The 17,659-nt window shown below is 46.6% G+C and overlaps 1 protein-coding gene and 1 pseudogene across 2 annotated transcripts; both read left to right on the top strand.

The window, feature by feature from the left end:
- Positions 1 to 897: 897 nt before the first annotated feature.
- On the top strand, positions 898 to 10,140 carry LOC120042481 (guanine nucleotide-binding protein G(I)/G(S)/G(O) subunit gamma-5-like). 2 transcript variants are annotated; one of them, XM_038987314.1, is made up of 3 exons: positions 898 to 1,081; positions 6,508 to 6,634; positions 8,496 to 10,140. In XM_038987314.1, the coding sequence occupies exons 1-2, from the start codon at positions 992 to 994 to the stop codon at positions 6,631 to 6,633; spliced, it is 216 nt and encodes a 71-aa protein (XP_038843242.1). In that variant the 5' UTR covers positions 898 to 991; the 3' UTR covers position 6,634; positions 8,496 to 10,140. The 2 variants fall into 2 exon arrangements, with proteins under 2 accessions (XP_038843242.1, XP_038843241.1); XM_038987313.1 differs by having other exon boundaries at positions 899 to 1,081; positions 8,493 to 10,140.
- Positions 10,141 to 11,076: 936 nt separating this feature from the next.
- LOC120042482 lies at positions 11,077 to 16,907 on the top strand (annotated as a pseudogene).
- Positions 16,908 to 17,659: the final 752 nt, after the last annotated feature.

Genomic DNA, 17,659 nt, shown 5'->3' with positions numbered 1-17,659 from the left:
GGCGAGATTAATCGAACCTACTCACTATAGTGAAGCCTAACCCGCCACGTCAGTTATCCTAACCTGCTATATAAACAAATAATTTGTGTCGAGAAACGGTCAGTCTCATTATCATCGGAATTGACCAAAGACAAGCACCAATGGGCGTTTCCTGCTGTCAAGAAACGATCACATCAAGAAACGCCCTGAATTGCGTTCTGCAATTACACCATATTGGAGACTGCGTAAACTACAAAGAGGTTACATGCACACAATAATACGATTATTGTGGATAGTCAGATTAATATAATAGTTCGTTTAAAAACGTTTACATGTTTTGCAAGAATAACGATTTCCCTAATAAGCCAGTTTATATGGCCACATCTGAAATCAGGCTACTGCTTTGCCATTTGATAAATGCAGAAAATCGCCAATCAAAATAAACGTTCTACCACGGTGACCATGTTATCTTTGCGAAGACTATTTGATTCTGATTTGGGACATATAAAGACAAAGTTTGTCTGTGAAAATTGTTTATAAGATGCATACTTTCAGTTTTTCCGAACTCCTCTCATTCGCGCAAAAGAGCGAAGCTTCGCGCTACCGGCTGCTGGCACATCAGCAGATGAAATGCACCGCAGACCACGCCGATTCTGCTGTTTACGTGTCCTAATAATTGTTTTAAATTGTTCAGAAACCCAGGTGTGTTAATCAACGTATGCTTACTTCGATCATGACCTTACGCCGATTAAGATAAGAAGAACAAGGTGTTTACATGACTATTGCCATACTCGGCCTTCATCCATAATCAGTTTAATATCAAATAGTTAGTGTGAATGTAAACGTACTTAGTGATCGATTGACGGACAACCAATTAGAATGTTGTTGTTGAGGAAACATTGTGTCGAGTGGGCGGGGAGAGAACGACAGACTGACTGCTTCACAAACTCTGACACTTTCACTCACAGTCGCCCTAGTAGGATAACCTACTTTCGCACTTCTGACCCTCGACATGTCAAACAACAACGCCAGCAGCAACTTGGTCGTCGCTCAGAGAGTAGTGAAACAGCTGCGGTTGGAGGCCAGTGTCCGTAGGATCAAGGTAAAAGGGATAGTAGCAGCAACACTAACACCAAACAAACACGGAAGAGCTGTTAACGACACTCCTGTCGCTGGGACAGCGTCGCGGCTTGGAGTAGGCTAGGCTAGTGACGTGAAACAAAGTAACAAACACGACGTTACAATGATGCAAAGGTTGCTTTATGAAGTTGTCATGTTATGTATAATACAGTTGTACATGTTGCTGCCTTGTATCAATGTTGTCATGTTACAAATGTCTATTGAACAGTAGGCTGGTCTACATCGTCGCCTCCTGTCAGTAGGCTAGTATTGTTGACATAGCCAAAAAGAATAAAGGCGATCAAATAGGAAAGTAATTCATAATTCCATCAACTTTTGCCTGCTATCGAGACAGTCCTAGGACCATGGTCCTGCATCGGTGGCCTAGTGAAATAGATTGAAAGTCGGGTCAGCGTGTAGGCCTATCTTGGATGAGTCAGTTCACTGACATTCCCACGGGTTAGTAATATTCCGAAGCCATTTTTTTCTTTCTCTAAGTAAACTTGTCATATTACTGCCTCTGCCTAGTGTAGCTAGGCTACTCCTAGCTCCCGAAAACCCTTTTCCGCATGTATGGTTTTCAGCTATTACATTTGGCTCTATGTATGTAAACTACAATTCTGAAGCTGTGCTTTAACGTCAATAATCATCGCTTTCGGAACCTATGCTAATATGCCCCTTTTCTTGTCTCAGAATATTTTAAATATAAAAATAAATAATAAATATACAGTTACTGTAGCCATAGACGCTGGTTGGGTGGGTGGGTGGGGAGGGGTTATGTCTACAGTAAGTGTATATTTTTTATTTGAAATATTATTTCTAGCTGACATTAAAGATAAGGGGCATATCAGCATATGTTGCGAAAACCGTTTCGGGAAATGGATGATTAATGACGTGTGTATCTTATTGTAGCCATAGGGGGCGCCATTTCTCCCCGCTCTGCTGACCAGTATTTTGCTCAGCCCTTTCACGAGTAGACTAAAAGGCCTAGTGCACTAATTTGATTTGATGGGGGGGGAATATGAATGACCTTATAACTGATTTATCAGAAATGCTATGTGCATTTCACACTATGTTGAGGTTAAATCTGACTAATTATTGTATGGATGTCAACCCCAATACTTGTTCACGTCACCAATCAACTGCATTAGTTTAACGACTGACTACCACCAATGATTTCTGTAAGTTAGTTATGCTACCAGTTTATACGAATGGTAGTTAGCATTTAGCAGTCACTTCTTCTAAACCTGAAAAGGAACAACTTCTAAATGTTATGCAGTGAAAACAGCCAAATATATCTAAATCAGATTTTAGTAACCACTCTTACAATACATCAATCATGACGGGTTTGACAAATATCCACATTATTTCAGATTTGTTGGCTGTGCACCAATCCAGCATTCTATCCCCCACTGTCTGCATTCCAATTACCTCTTTACCACATCTATCCCCATTACCTCCCGGATCTCTTTCCAGGAGTTCAAACCAATCCCCCCAACTCCACCCCCACCGTCAACCAATCATGTCAATGTGGAGCTATGCGGAGCCCTTCGCATTGTTACAAAATGTGGCACGCGTTACGCACAGGTGTTTGGAGCAGCTAGATAGGCCGCCACCTGTGCTAATTAGCTATGTCTTCCGCAAACAAGCGCTGTAACATGGCCATGTAGGAACACTAATCGTAACTCTTATGGTGTGTGATCATTTACATGTTGTTTTTTTGAAAATGTATTTCTCGCTGAAATGAAAGAGATTTAATTTATTTATTTAACCTTTATTTAACTAGGCAAGTCAGTTAAGAACAAATTCTTATTTACAATGCCAGCCTACCCCGGCCAAACCCGGACGACGCTGGGCCAATTGTGTGCCGCCCTATGGGACTCCCGATGACGGCCAAATGTAATACAGCCTGGAATCGAACCAGGGACTGTAGTGATGCGTTCCTTATGTTTCCAAAACGGTACCACAAGCGATGTGTTTTCATGTTTATAGCAAAGCATCAGGGCTCCTAACAAAGATCCCCTGGTCAGAAGACACTTATCGTCAATAAGCACTAGAGTAGAATCTGTGAATGGGGTAGGCTACTTCCTGTACAGGGCATGAAGTACTCTCTTCTTTGCATTGGAAATCCAGCTGTAGCCTAACTGTCGTTTAGTCACTAGAAAATGTATTCAAAACTTCTGTGTTAATCTGTTACTATGGAAATGAGGCTGTGTAGTAACACCACTGCGGTACAAGTTTTAATGTCACATGCACAAGAACAGTGAAATGCCTTTTTTGTCAACTCAAAACCCGACAATGCAATAATCAATAACAATGTATTACTAGAAAAAAAACACGTGAAATAAGAAATATCAAGTACAGGATAAAGTACAGTATGTAGGTCAGCATTCTATACACAGGAAATATTTTGAGTCAGTTCCAATACCATATTTACATGTGCAGGGATACTGGAGGGATGGAGGTAGATATGTATAGGGGACAGGGATACTGGAGGGATGGAGGTAGATATGTATAGGGGACAGGGATACTGGAGGGATGGAGGTAGATATGTATAGGGGACAGGGATACTGGAGGGATGGAGGTAGATATGTATAGGGGACAGGGATACTGGAGGGATGGAGGTAGATATGTATAGGGATAAGGGGACAGGGATACTGGAGGGATGGAGGTAGATGTGTATAGGGATAAGGGGACAGGGATACTGGAGGGATGGAGGTAGATATGTATAGGGGACAGGGATACTGGAGGGATGGAGGTAGATATGTATAGGGGTAAGGGGACAGGGATACTGGAGGGATGGAGGTAGATATGTATAGGGGTAAGGGGACAGGGATACTGGAGGGATGGAGGTAGATATGTATAGGGGTAAGGGGACAGGGATACTGGAGGGATGGAGGTAGATATGTATAGGGGTAAGGGGACAGGGATACTGGAGGGATGGAGGTAGATATGTATAGGGGTAAGGGGACAGGGATACTGGAGGGATGGAGGTAGATATGTGTAAGGGGACAGCGATACTGGAGGGATGGAGGTAGATATGTATAGGGGTAAGGGGACAGGGATACTGGAGGGATGGAGGTAGATGTGTATATGGATAAGGGGACAGGGATACTGGAGGGATGGAGGTAGATATGTATAGGGGTAAGGGGACAGGGATACTGGAGGGATGGAGGTAGATATGTATAGGGGTAAGGAGACAGGGACACTGGAGGGATGGAGGTAGATATGTATAGGGGTAAGGAGACAGGGACACTGGAGGGATGGAGGTAGATGTGTATATGGATAAGGGGACAGGGATACTGGAGGGATGGAGGTAGATATGTATAGGGGTAAGGGGACAGGGATACTGGAGGGATGGAGGTAGATATGTATAGGGGTAAGGAGACAGGGACGGAGGTAGATATGTATAGGGGTAAGGAGACAGGGACACTGGAGGGATGGAGGTAGATGTGTATATGGATAAGGGGACAGGGATACTGGAGGGATGGAGGTAGATATGTATAGGGATAAGGAGACAGGGACACTGGAGGGATGGAGGTAGAGTAAGGAGACAGGGACACTGGAGGGATGGAGGTAGATATGTATAGGGGTAAGGAGACAGGGACACTGGAGGGATGGAGGTAGATATGTATAGGGGTAAGGGGACAGGGATACACGGAGGGATGGAGGTAGATATGTATAGGGGTAAGGAGACAGGGACACGAGGGATGGAGGTAGATATGTATAGGGGTAAGGGGACAGGGATACACGGAGGGATGGAGGTAGATATGTATAGGGGTAAGGAGACAGGGACACTGGAGGGATGGAGGTAGATATGTATAGGGGTAAGGGGACAGGGATACACGGAGGGATGGAGGTAGATATGTATAGGGGTAAGGGGACAGGGATACTGGAGGGATGGAGGTAGATATGTATAGGGGTAAGGGGACAGGGATACACGGAGGGATGGAGGTAGATATGTATAGGGGTAAGGAGACAGGGACACTGGAGGGATGGAGGTAGATATGTATAGGGGTAAGGAGACAGGGACACTGGAGGGATGGAGGTAGATATGTATAGGGGTAAGGAGACAGGGACACTGGAGGGATGGAGGTAGATATGTATAGGGATAAGGGGACAGGGATGCGCCATGCGATCCAGGGCGGTGCTATTGCCATACCGAGCAGTGATGCAGCCAGTCAATATGCAGTACGGAGCCCTTGTTTCCTCTGTCAGCTCTCCACTGTGTCTACACCTGTCATGTGTTAGTAGCATACAGGCCCGGGTTCCCAGATTAAACCTAGTCCTGGTGTGTCTACACTTGTCATGTGTTAGTAGCATACAGGCCCGGGTTCCCAGGTTAAACCTAGTCCTGCTGTGTCGACACCTGTCATGTGTTAGTAGCATACAGGCCCGGGTTCCCAGATTAAACCTAGTCCTGGTGTGTCGACACCTGTCATGTGTTAGTAGCATACAGGCCCGGGTTCCCAGATTAAACCTAGTCCTGGTGTGTCGACACCTGTCATGTGTTAGTAGCATACAGGCCCGGGTTCCCAGGTTAAACCTAGTCCTGGTGTGTCGACACCTGTCATGTGTTAGTAGCATACAGGCCCGGGTTCCCAGGTTAAACCTAGTCCTGGTGTGTCGACACCTGTCATGTGTTAGTAGCATACAGGCCCGGGTTCCCAGATTAAACCTAGTCCTGGTGTGTCTACACCTGTCATGTGTTAGTAGCATACAGGCCCGGGTTCCCAGATTAAACCTAGTGCTGGACTAAAAGCATGCTCCATTGAGATTCTCTATTTAAAGCTCATTTTGAACCAGAACTAGGCTTGATATGTGTCTGGGAAACCGGTCCATAGTGTATATAGCTCCTGTATGGTTTCACTCCAACCCCAGTTGTAACCAACCTGGTTCAACGTATCAACCAGCTAATTATTAGAATCAGGTGTGCTAGATTAGTGTTGGAGCGAAAACCTACAGGAGGGTGTCTCTCCAGGAACATGGTTGGAGTGAAAATACAGGAGGCTATCTCTCCAGGAACATGGTTGGAGTGAAAATACAGGAGGCTGTCTCTCCAGGAATGGGGTTGGAGTGAAAATACAGGAGGGTATCTCTCCAGGAACGGGGTTGGAGTGAAAATACAGGAGGCTATCTCTCCAGGAACGGGGTTGGAGTGAAAATACAGGAAGGTGTCTCTCCAGGAACGGGGTTGGAGAGCCCTGGTATCTAGGGGCAGTTTCCCAGACACAGATTAAGCCTGGTCCTGGACTAACTACAGCTTTTAATAGACATTCTCCATTGAGATCACTGTCTAGTTCAGGACTAGGTTTAATCTGTGTCTGGCAAGCCGCCCCATAATGCATCAGTCCCATTCATATATCTTCTTGTATTCTGTAATGAATAATTATTGTAATGAACCCCCAGGTGTCTCAGGCTGCAGTGGAGCTGAAGAACTACTGTCTGCAGAATGCTCACCAGGACCCTCTCCTGATGGGGGTACCCTCCAGTGACAACCCCTTCAGACCCCCCAAGTCCTGCAGCCTGTTCTGAGGTAGTCTACAACACCTTCGTCCACTCTCCTCCTCTTCTCCACAGGTCGCCTCGAGGTTAGAGCACTGGACCAGTAATCAAAAGGTCGCTGGTTCGGACACCGGAGCCGACAAGGTGAAAAATCTGTCGCTGTACCCTTGAGCAAGGCACTTAACCTGAATTACTCCAGGGGCGCTATACAATGGTGACCCTGGTCGGGACCCCACAGGGGGAGTTGGGATATGCAAGAAACACATTTACATTACACACTTGTGTAACAGGACAAATATATGCCCCACCCCCAAATTAAAGTCCTGCAGCCTGGTCTGAGGTAACCTAGTACCTCCTCTTCCTCCTCTTCTCCTTCTCTCTCCAGAGTCCTGCAGCCTGGTCTGAGGTAACCTAGTACACATTCTCCTGTCCTTCTCTTCCTCCTCTTCTCCTTCTCTCTCCAGAGTCCTGCAGCCTGGTCCGAGGTAACCTAGTACCCAATCTCCTGTCCTCCTCTTCCTCTTCTCCTTCTCTCTCCAGAGTCCTGCAGCCTGGTCCGAGGTAACCTAGTACCCAATCTCCTGTCCTCCTCTTCCTCTTCTCCTTCTCTCTCCAGAGTCCTGCAGCCTGGTCCGAGGTAACCTAGTACCCAATCTCCTGTCCTCCTCTTCCTCTTCTCCTTCTCTCTCCAGAGTCCTGCAGCCTGTTCTGGGGTAGTCTAGGACACCTTTATCCACTCTCCCCCTCTTCTCCTTCTCTCTCCAGAGTCCTGCAACCTGGTCCGAGGTAACCTAGTACACATTCTCCTGTCCTTCTCTTCCTCCTCTTCTCCTTCTCTCTCCAGAGTCCTGCAGCCTGGTCCGAGGTAACCTAGTACCCAATCTCCTGTCCTCCTCTTCCACCTCTTCTTTTCTCACCCCCTAATTCCTGCAGCCTGGTCCGAGGTAGTCTAGGACACCTTTATCCACTCTCCTCCTCTTCTCCTTCTCTCTCCAGAGTCCTGCAGCCTGTTCTGGGGTAGTCTAGGACACCTTTATCCACTCTCCCCCTCTTCTCCTTCTCTCTCCAGAGTCCTGCAGCCTGTTCTACGGATGTACACCTTCGTCTCCTCTTTTCCCTCCCTCTCTCTTCTCCACTCTCACCCCTGTTCCAGTCTCCTCTTCTCCACTCTCTCCCCTGTTCCAGTCTCCTCTTCTCCACTCTCTCCCCTGTTCCAGTCTCCTCTTCTCCACTCTCTCCCCTGTTCCAGTCTCCTCTTCTCCACTCTCTCCCCTGTTCCAGTCTCCTCTTCTCCACTCTCTCCCCTGTTCCAGTCTCCTCTTCTCCACTCTCTCCCCTGTTCCAGTCTCCTCTTCTCCACTCTCTCCCCTGTTCCAGTCTCCTCTTCTCCACTCTCTCCCCTGTTCCAGTCTCCTCTTCTCCACTCTCTCCCCTGTTCCAGTCTCCTCTTCTCCACTCTCTCCCCTGTTCCAGTCTCCTCTTCTCCACTCTCTCCCCTGTTCCAGTCTCCTCTTCTCCACTCTCTCCCCTGTTCCAGTCTCCTCTTCTCCACTCTCTCCCCTGTTCCAGTCTCCTCTTCTCCACTCTCTCCCCTGTTCCAGTCTCCTCTCCTGTCTGGGTTTTAGGATGGGATAGATGCTGGTGAATTGGCAATATGTCAGATCCTCCTAATTATAATAATTATGTGTGTGGTTGATAGTGTTTTGTTTATTTACCATACCTCTCTGTGCCCCCCCCCTCTCTCTCTTTGTCTCTTTCTCTGTGTGTTTCTCTCCCTCTCCCTCTCTGTGTCTCTCTCTATCTCTCCCGCCACCCCCTCTGTCTGTCTCTCCCTCTCTGTGTCTCTCTCTCTCTCTCCCCCCACCCCCTCTGTCTGTCTCTCTCTGCAGCAGCAGTCAGTGTATGGAGGAGGAGTTGTTGCTGTATGTCCTATGAGGGACCCTTCCTCTTCTCTCTCTACTGCTGGTCCGTTTGTGTGCTGCAGCTATCCCAATGTTAACCTCTAGCCTGATCCCAGATCTGGCATGCCAAGGCACGACAATGACCATATAGATGTTGGCAAGACCGCACAAACAGATCTGGGACCAGGCTAGACAGTCCATGTATTAAGATAAAGCCTAGTAGTGCCATTATACATGTATGTTCAGGATGTTGATGTGATATCCTATTTGTTATGATGATGATGATGACATTGTATTCGGGTTGTAACTTCCTGAAAATTCCCCAGTTTTTCAGAAATTCCTGTTGGAAGATTCCTGGAATCAGGAGGGAATAAGCAGAACATCCAGGAATCTTCTACTGGAATTTCAGGAAAATCTGGAAAGTTACTGTAGTTCTGAAACCCTACATTGTATCTATGCACTGTACTTTCCATCAGTATGATATCAGCCTCTGACAGGCAGCCAGTGAATGTGCCTTTTGAGGTTGTCTCTCTTTGTGTCTCCCAAATAGCACCCTATTCCCTATATAGTGCACTACTTTTGACCAGAGCCCTATAGTGCAGTATATAGAGAATAGGGTGTTATTTGGAATGCAACTTATGTGTCCGACGACATGTACAGCACAATAAGGAAGTGACCAACAGTTGAATGTTTTAACCAGGGTATGTATTGATATTTAGCCTACAGTTCTTAGCCTATTGGCCTACATGCTGTCTTGTCACCTTCTATTGCTCGTGTTCCACATGCAGTATACTTCCTGGTACAAACTACCACACGGTACAGGTTGACATTCTCAACCCAGGGATACAGAACCATAGAATTAGAATATAGAATTCATGCAGAACACTAACCACATATTCCCCAGTTGTACTCTATACAAGAGACTGGCAGGTACATGTTTCTTTTAAACTTTCCTCTACCTATTTTATTTAAGGTTTTATAAAATAATCAGCCTTTTTATCGAAGGGTTCGTTCATTCGGTCATGATGATACTGATGTGATCTTAAATGTTACATTGTTGTGCCCTCCTGTACCTTTTTTTAGGAAGACACTCCTGTCCTGGCCTTTCTCCCTGGAAATTCTCATGTCCTTCTCACATTTTTCCACTGGCCTACATTCAGTCACCGATAACACTGTAGCACGTTGTTCCACTGGCCTACATTCAGTCACCGATAACACTATAGCACGTTTTTCCACTGGCCTACATTCAGTCACCGATAACACTATAGCACGTTTTTCCACTGGCCTACATTCAGTCACCGATAACACTGTAGCACGTTTTTCCACTGGCCTACATTCAGTCACCGATAACACTGTAGCAAATGGGAACGTATTTAACTAAGACAAACAACACTCATTTCCATATGCCACAGCTGGTGCTTCAGCTTGTATCAGATTACTGATTAGCCACATCACCATGACTGCCATTTTTATGATTCCATCAGCCTATATAAGTTTATATTTATATCGTGGAACTGTCTAGCCTAGCTACCTGCCTTGAATGAGGAGTTTTAATTTGATACCTGATATACTGTCGATCCTCTGTGCCTTAACTTTGTAACTGTGTTTCCAACCTAGTAAATCACATTTACCACTATGTGTGTGTGACTACTTTATGTGTGTGGGTGGTTCTCTGGATAGATTGTTGACGCCTAAACATTTTTGAAAGGCATTCTTCCAATGTGCCGACAAAGCAACAAAACAAACGTCAGTTCCTTGGCAGCAGGCCAGCATTCAGGAGTCACCTCTCCACTGTTGAGACTGGTGTTTGGCGGGTGCTATTTAATGAAACTGCCAGTTGAGGACTTGTGAGGCGTCTGTTACTCAAACTAGACCGTCTAATGTACTTGTCCTCATGCTCAGTTGTGCACCGGGGCCTCCCACTCTTTCTATTCTGGTTAGACCAAGTTTGCGCTGTTCTGTGAAGGGAGTAGTACACAGCGTTGTACGAGATCTTCAGTTTCTTGGCAATTTCTCAAATGGAATAGCCTTCATTTCTCAGAACAAGAATAGACTTACGAGTTTCAGAAGAAAGTTCTTTGTTTCTGGACATTTTGAGCCTGTAATCGAACCCACAAATGCTATTGCTCCAGATACTCAACTAGTCTAAAGAAGGCCAGTTTTATTGCTTCTTTAGTTAGCACAACCGTTTTCAGCTGTGCTAACATAATTGCAAAAGCGTTTTCTAATGATCAATTAGCCTTTAAAATTATAAACTTGTATTAGCTAACACAAAGCGCCATTGGAACACAGGAGTGATGGTTGCTGATAATAGGCCTCTGTATACCTATGTAGATATTCCATTAAAAATCTGCGGTTTCCAGCTGCAATTGTCATTTACAACATTTAACAATGTCTACACTGTATTTCTGATCAATTAATGTTATTTTAATGGGCAAAAAAATAGCTTTTCTTTCAAAAACAACATTTCTAAGTGACCCCAAACTCTTTAATGGATATATATATATATATACACACATTATTGGACTACCCTCTATCCACCAGGTTTGAGAAACAAGGTCAGATAGCCTTGGTATTTCACAAGATGCAGCTTCTGTTATGCTCCGACTGACTGTGGGTGGCAGTATAGCAACAGTTTGCTTGATCGTGAAGTCTGAGCCGACGAAGCAAAGTCAAGTAGCAAAGATGGCGGTATCGGTGTTTCCCTGTGTGCGATTGCGGTCCATCGGGGACGTGAACGGAGAGATCCAGCGACACTCCGAGCAACAGCCCCTGAGGTTGGAGGTCAAAAGCACCCCAGACACGGCTCTCCTAAATCTCTCCAATAGTAAGTAGCTGCTATAACCAGCTCCCGGCGTATTGATTATCCGCTAGTTAGCTAGCGCTTCCTGCCTTGTGGTAGCCCGAGAACCCTTCACGATGCTATGAAGAATGAATAGGATTCGGTAAAGCAGCGGCTAACTAACTTTAGCATCTTCCTAGCTAGCTAGCCAGGTAGCATTTCACTGTGATGGGCCGGTGCATTGGGATAGCACAAGTTTACCCAAAATGTGTTTTTCAAGTGAACTAATGTTGCTGTTGTATAAATTGGGTGGTTATTACCAGAATATTGATACACTACATATAAAATAGCATCTTATTAACGTTATGAGATAGCTAGGTAACTAGCATGCTAAGTTTGAGGCTGGCTATGCCTATACATCTTGGTGGCTTTGTCCTGTAGCTACAAATCTTCATTGTAGAGTAACGTTAGCCCGTCAGTTAGCCTGGAAACCCGACGTTGAATTTCATTGAATTTGATGTTGGGCATAATTTAATCGTTGTGATCAGGAAAGTTAACTCTCTCGACCTCTGCAAGCCAGAATGTTGAATAAAAATATATTTTAACTTACTTTACCCGTGCGGTTGGTCCATTACATGTAGGAATGAGACAATACAAAAAAGTGTAATTAAATAAACTTTTCAAAGTACTAGTGTGTAAAAATGTCTCTCACCTGAAGCATGTGCACAAGATGAGAATAGAAGCATGCGTGCTTGCCAAGCTCTTGCACCTGTTTACCTGCTTCAGCGGATGCTTCAGGATAGTGCCATTTTAACTCCTACCAGTGCTTTGAAAAGTTGGTTTAATTCGACTTTGTAAATATTGTGTATCTTTATCTGACCTGTCTGATGGTTTGTCAACAGGCGATGAGACCTCAGTCTTCAAGTGTTCGTTGTCCAGGGAAACGGAATGCAGTCGTGTGGGGAAACAGTCATTCATCATCACACTGGGCTGCAACAGTGTCCTGCTACAGTTCTCCACACCTGCAGGTAGGCTGTGTGGATGTTTACAAACGTTGTGCAGTGATTGCCTCATCGGTGGTGATGTTCAATCTGTTTCTAACTGTGTGTGGGTGTGTGTGTGTAGAGTTTACTTCCTTCTATAACATTCTGAAGAGTTGCCGGGGCCACAATGCAGAACACTCCGTCTTCAGTGACCGGACGGAAGAGTCCTCTGCTGTGCAATACTTTCAGGTGGGCACACACACACACACACCTGCGCTGGACTACTGTGAGTCTAAGGCATTTCCTGCAGTTCCATCTAATCCAACTCTCACACGGCGGTGGAGTGGAGGGGTAACGCAAGTAAACAGTTTACACTTTTTTTTAGGCCCAACAGTTTACACACCTTTTTTTAGGCCCAACAGTTTACACACCTTTTTTTAGGCCCAACAGTTTACACACCTTTTTCAGAAAAATGCATTGAAAGAAAAGGAAGCGTTACTTTTTCTACTGTGGCCATCAGTTACCCACCTATTATTATTTTTTTATCACTGCGCACACACACACACACACACACACCACACACACACACACACACACACAGCGTTATCAAAGTCTAAAAGACATTGGAGATAACTGCTGAATTTTGACTGATTGGCCTCTGAATGACCTTTGCCTTCTCCATTTTGACCCTCGTCTCCCTCTAGTTCTATGGCTATCTCTCTCAGCAGCAGAACATGATGCAGGACTATGTTCGGACCGGAACCTACCAACGTGCCATCCTTCAGAACCATGCTGACTTTAAGGACAAGGTACCACACACGGGCACAGACACGCGGTGACTGATTTTATGCGTGCTGCCAATCCAATGATATGTGATCTCTCTCTCTCTCCCTCTTCCTCGCTCCCACTCTCTCTAGGTGGTGTTAGATGTGGGCTGTGGTTCAGGTATTCTGTCGTTCTTTGCGGCGCAGGCCGGAGCCAGGAAGGTCCTACGCTGTGGAGGCTAGCACCATGGCCCAGCACGCAGAGGTAACACACACAAACACTTGCCACCACACTGACCACCACACTGACCGTACGAGTGTGGGTTTGTTTCTTTTGCTGTGATGTATTTTTATTATGGTGATTCTTAGTATAAAGCTGTTGTTAATTAGACTACACTGAGAGGCCTCCTCAACCATGCGCACTATCACACCACACACCCTACCTCACACACACACACACACACCCTAACCCCGTGTGTGTGTGTAGGTGCTGGTAAACTCCAACGGAATGGGGGATCGTGTGGTGGTGATAGCTGGGAAGGTGGAGGAGATCTCTCTACCAGAGCAGGTGGACATCATCATCTCTGAACCCATGGGATACATGCTCTTCAACGAGAGAAATGCTGGAGAGTTACCTACACGCCAAGAAGTTCCTCAAGCCCAACGGTGAGGAGGGAGGGGAGAGATGGGAGGGATGGAAGGAGAGGGGAATTAGGGAATGCTAGGGAGCTTCCTACATGCCAAGAAGTTGTTAAAGCTGAGAGAGGGAGGAGGTGATTAGGGAGGGAGGGAGGGATGGGGTGATTGATGAGGGAGGGAGGGAGGGGGGTGATTGATGAGGGGAGGGAGGGAGGGGGTGATTGATGAGGGAGGGAGGGAGGGGGTGATTGATGAGGGAGGGAGGGAGGGGGTGATTGATGAGGGAGGGAGGGAGGGGTGATTGATGAGGGAGTGAGGGAGGGGGTGATTGATGAGGGAGGGTCGGAGGCATAGAGGAAGTGATGGATGAGAGGGAGGGATAGAGGAGGTGATGGATGAGAGGGAGGGATAGAGGAGGTGATGGATGAGAGGGAGGGATAGAGGAGGTGATGGATGAGAGGGAGGGATAGAGGAGGTGATGGATGAGAGGGAGGGATAGAGGAGGTGATGGATGGATGAGAGGGAGGGATAGAGGAGGTGATAGAGGAAGTGATGGATGGGAGGGGGATAGAGGAAGTGATGGATGAGGGAGGGTCGGAGGCATAGAGGAAGTGATGGATGAGAGGGAGGGATAGAGGGAGGGATAGAGGAGGTGATGGATGAGAGGGAGGGATAGAGGAGGTGATGGATGAGAGGGAGGGATAGAGGAGGTGATGGATGAGAGGGAGGGATAGAGGAGGGGATGGATGAGAGGGGGGGATAGAGGAGGTGATGGATGAGAGGGGAGGGATAGAGGAGGTGATGGATGAGAGGGAGGGATAGAGGAGGTGATGGATGGATGAGAGGGAGGGATAGAGGAAGTGATGGATGGGAGGGAGGGATAGAGGAAGTGATGGATGAGAGAGGGGGTGATTGATGAGGGAGGGTCGGAGGGCATAGAGGAAGTGATGGATGAGAGGGAGGATAGAGGAGGTGATGGATGAGAGGGAGGGATAGAGGAGGTGATGGATGAGAGAGGGATAGAGGAGGTGATGGATGAGAGGGAGGGATAGAGGAGGTGATGGATGAGAGGGAGGGATGGATGAGAGGGAGGGATAGAGGAGGTGATGGATGAGAGGGAGGGATAGAGGAAGTGATGGATGAGAGAGAGAGGGAGGGATAGAGGAGGTGATGGATGAGAGAGAGAGGGAGGGATAGAGGAGGTGATGGATGAGAGAGAGAGGGAGGGATAGAGGAGGTGATGGATGAGAGAGAGGGAGGGATAGAGTAGGTGATGGATGAGAGAGAGAGGGAGGGATAGAGGAGGTGATGGATGAGAGAGAGAGGGAGGGATAGAGGAGGAGATAGATGAGAGGGAGGGATAGAGGAGGGAGGGATAGAGGAAGTGATGGATGAGAGAGGGATAGAGGAGTGATGGATGAGAGGGAGGGATAGAGGAGGTGATGGGATGAGAGGGAGGGATAGAGGAAGTGATGGATGAGAGAGAGAGGGAGGGATAGAGGAGGTGATGGATGAGAGAGAGAGGGAGGGATAGAGGAGGTGATGGATGAGAGAGAGAGGGAGGGATAGAGGAATGTTGGGGGAGAGAGAGGGAGGGATAGAGGAATGTTGGGGGAGAGAGAGGGAGGGATAGAGGAGGTGATGGATGAGAGAGAGAGGGAGGGATAGAGGAGGTGATGGATGAGAGAGAGAGGGAGGGATAGAGGAGGTGATAGATGAGAGGGAGGGATAGAGGAGGTGATAGATGAGGGAGGGATAGAGGAAGTGATGATGAGAGAGGGATAGAGGAAGTGATGGATGAGAGGGAGGGCTAGAGGAAGTGATGGATGAGAGGGAGGGATAGAGGAGGTGATGGATGAGAGGGAGGGATAGAGGAGGGTGATGGATGAGAGAGGGAGGGATAGAGGAGGTGATGGATGAGAGAGGGAGGGATAGAGGAGGTGATGGATGAGAGAGGGATAGAGGAGTGATGGATGAGAGAGGGATAGAGGAAGTGATGGATAGAGGAGGTGATGGATGAGAGAGATAGGGAGGGATAGAGGAGGTGATGGATGAGAGAGAGAGAGGGAGGGATAGAGGAGGTGATGGATGAGAGAGAGAGGGAGGGATAGAGGAGGTGATGGATGAGAGGGAGGGATAGAGGAGGTGATGGATGAGAGGGAGGGATAGAGGAAGTGATGGATGAGAGAGGGATAGAGGAAGTGATGGATGAGAGAGGGATAGAGGAAGTGATGGATGAGAGAGGGATACAGCCCAACGGTAAGATGGATGGAAAGATGGAGGGGGATGAGGAAATGGAATTCGTAGAAGGCGTATACAGGTGTTGCCGACAGCCCTAACCCTCTCTCCTCTCCTAGGTAACAGCCCTAACCCTCTCTCCTCTCCTAGGTAACAGCCCTAACCCTCTCTCCTCTCCTAGGTAACAGCCCTAACCCTCTCTCCTCTCCTAGGTAACAGCCCTAACCCTCTCTCCTCTCCTAGGTAACAGCCCTAACCCTCTCCTCTCCTAGGTAACAGCCCTAACCCTCTCTCCTCTCCTAGGTAACAGCCCTAACCCTCTCTCCTCTCCTAGGTGACAGCCCTAACCCTCTCTCCTCTCCTAGGTGACAGCCCTAACCCTCTCTCCTCTCCTAGGTAACATGTTCCCCACTTTAGGTGACGTCCACCTGGCTCCCTTCACAGACGAACAGTTATACATGGAACAGTTCACCAAGGCCAACTTCTGGTGAGTAACCTTTAACCTTTCACTTCATTTAACAAGCTAGTCTCACTCTTCATTATGCAACTTCTGGTGAGTCACCTTTCACTTCATTTAACAAGCTACAGTCTCACTCTTCATTATGCAACTTCTGGTGAATAACCTTTAACTTCATTTAACAAGCTACAGTCTCACTCTTAATTATGCAACTTCTGGTGAATAACCTTTAACTTTATTTAACAAGCTACAGTCTCACTCTTAATTATGCAACTTCTGGTGAATAACCTTTAACTTTATTTACTATATTATTAAAGCTTCATTTTTACCTGGAAAGTGTTGGGGGGAGAGCGAATTCACCAGGCCTTAGTGACAATTAAATATTTTTGTATAATTGTAACAAAGTCAAATAACTAAAGTCACTTCCCACGGTCTCTCTCTCTCTGTCTGTCTGTCAGGTATCAGCCATCTTTCCATGGTGTTGATCTGTCATCACTGAGAGAAGCTGCAGTAGACGAGTATTTCAGACAACCCATTGTGGTGAGTCTCTCTCGCTCTCTCTCGCTCTCTCTCGCTCTCTCTCGCTCTCTCTCGCTCGCTCTCTCGCTCGCTCTCTCGCTCGCTCTCTCGCTCGCTCTCTCGCTCGCTCTCTCTCTCCATCTCTCTCGCTCTCTGCTTTATTGGCATGATTGACAAGGTGAATGTTGCTGAAGCCAAGTTACTCAGAACAATTATCAAAACAACAATAAGAATAGTGGCTATAATACAAAATTTAAATATATATACATACAGTTGAAGTCGGAAGTTTACATACACCTTTAAACTCAGTTTTTCACAATTCCTGACATTTAATCCTAGAAAAATTCCCTGTCTTAGGTCAGTTAGGATCACCACTTTATTTTAAGATGGTGAAATGTCAGAATAATAGTAGAGAATAATTTATTTCAGCTTTTATTTCTTTCATCACATTCCCAGTGGGTCAGAAGTTTACATACACTCAATTAGTATTTGGTAGCATTGCCTTTAAATTGTTTAACTTGGGTCAAACGTTTCGGGTAGCCTTCCACAAGCGTCCCACAATAAGTTGGGTGAATTTTGGCCCATTCCTCCTGACAGAGCTGGTGTAACTCAGTCAGGTTTGTAGGTCTACTTGCTCGCACACGCTTTTTCAGTTCTGCCCACACATGTTCTATAGGATCAGGTCTTTGTGGTGGCCACTCCAATACCTTGACTTTGTTGTCCATATGCCATTTTGCCACAACTTTGGAAGTATGCTTGGGGTCATTGTCCAT

The sequence above is a fragment of the Salvelinus namaycush genome, unplaced genomic scaffold, assembly GCF_016432855.1.
Source record: "Salvelinus namaycush isolate Seneca unplaced genomic scaffold, SaNama_1.0 Scaffold698, whole genome shotgun sequence".
NCBI lineage: Eukaryota > Metazoa > Chordata > Actinopteri > Salmoniformes > Salmonidae > Salvelinus > Salvelinus namaycush.
The sequence above is the reverse complement of the archived record's forward strand: the minus strand, read 5'-3'. Positions and strand labels throughout refer to the sequence as shown.

What these genes read in the sequence shown, in the direction of transcription:
- LOC120042481 (XM_038987314.1), top strand. Translation starts at nt 992, where the DNA reads ATGTCAAACAACAACGCCAGCAGCAACTTGGTCGTCGCTCAGAGAGTA. An exon ending in CCAGTGTCCGTAGGATCAAG is followed by an intron (nt 1,082 to 6,507) that starts GTAAAAGGGATA and finishes ATGAACCCCCAG; the next exon opens with GTGTCTCAGGCTGCAGTGGA.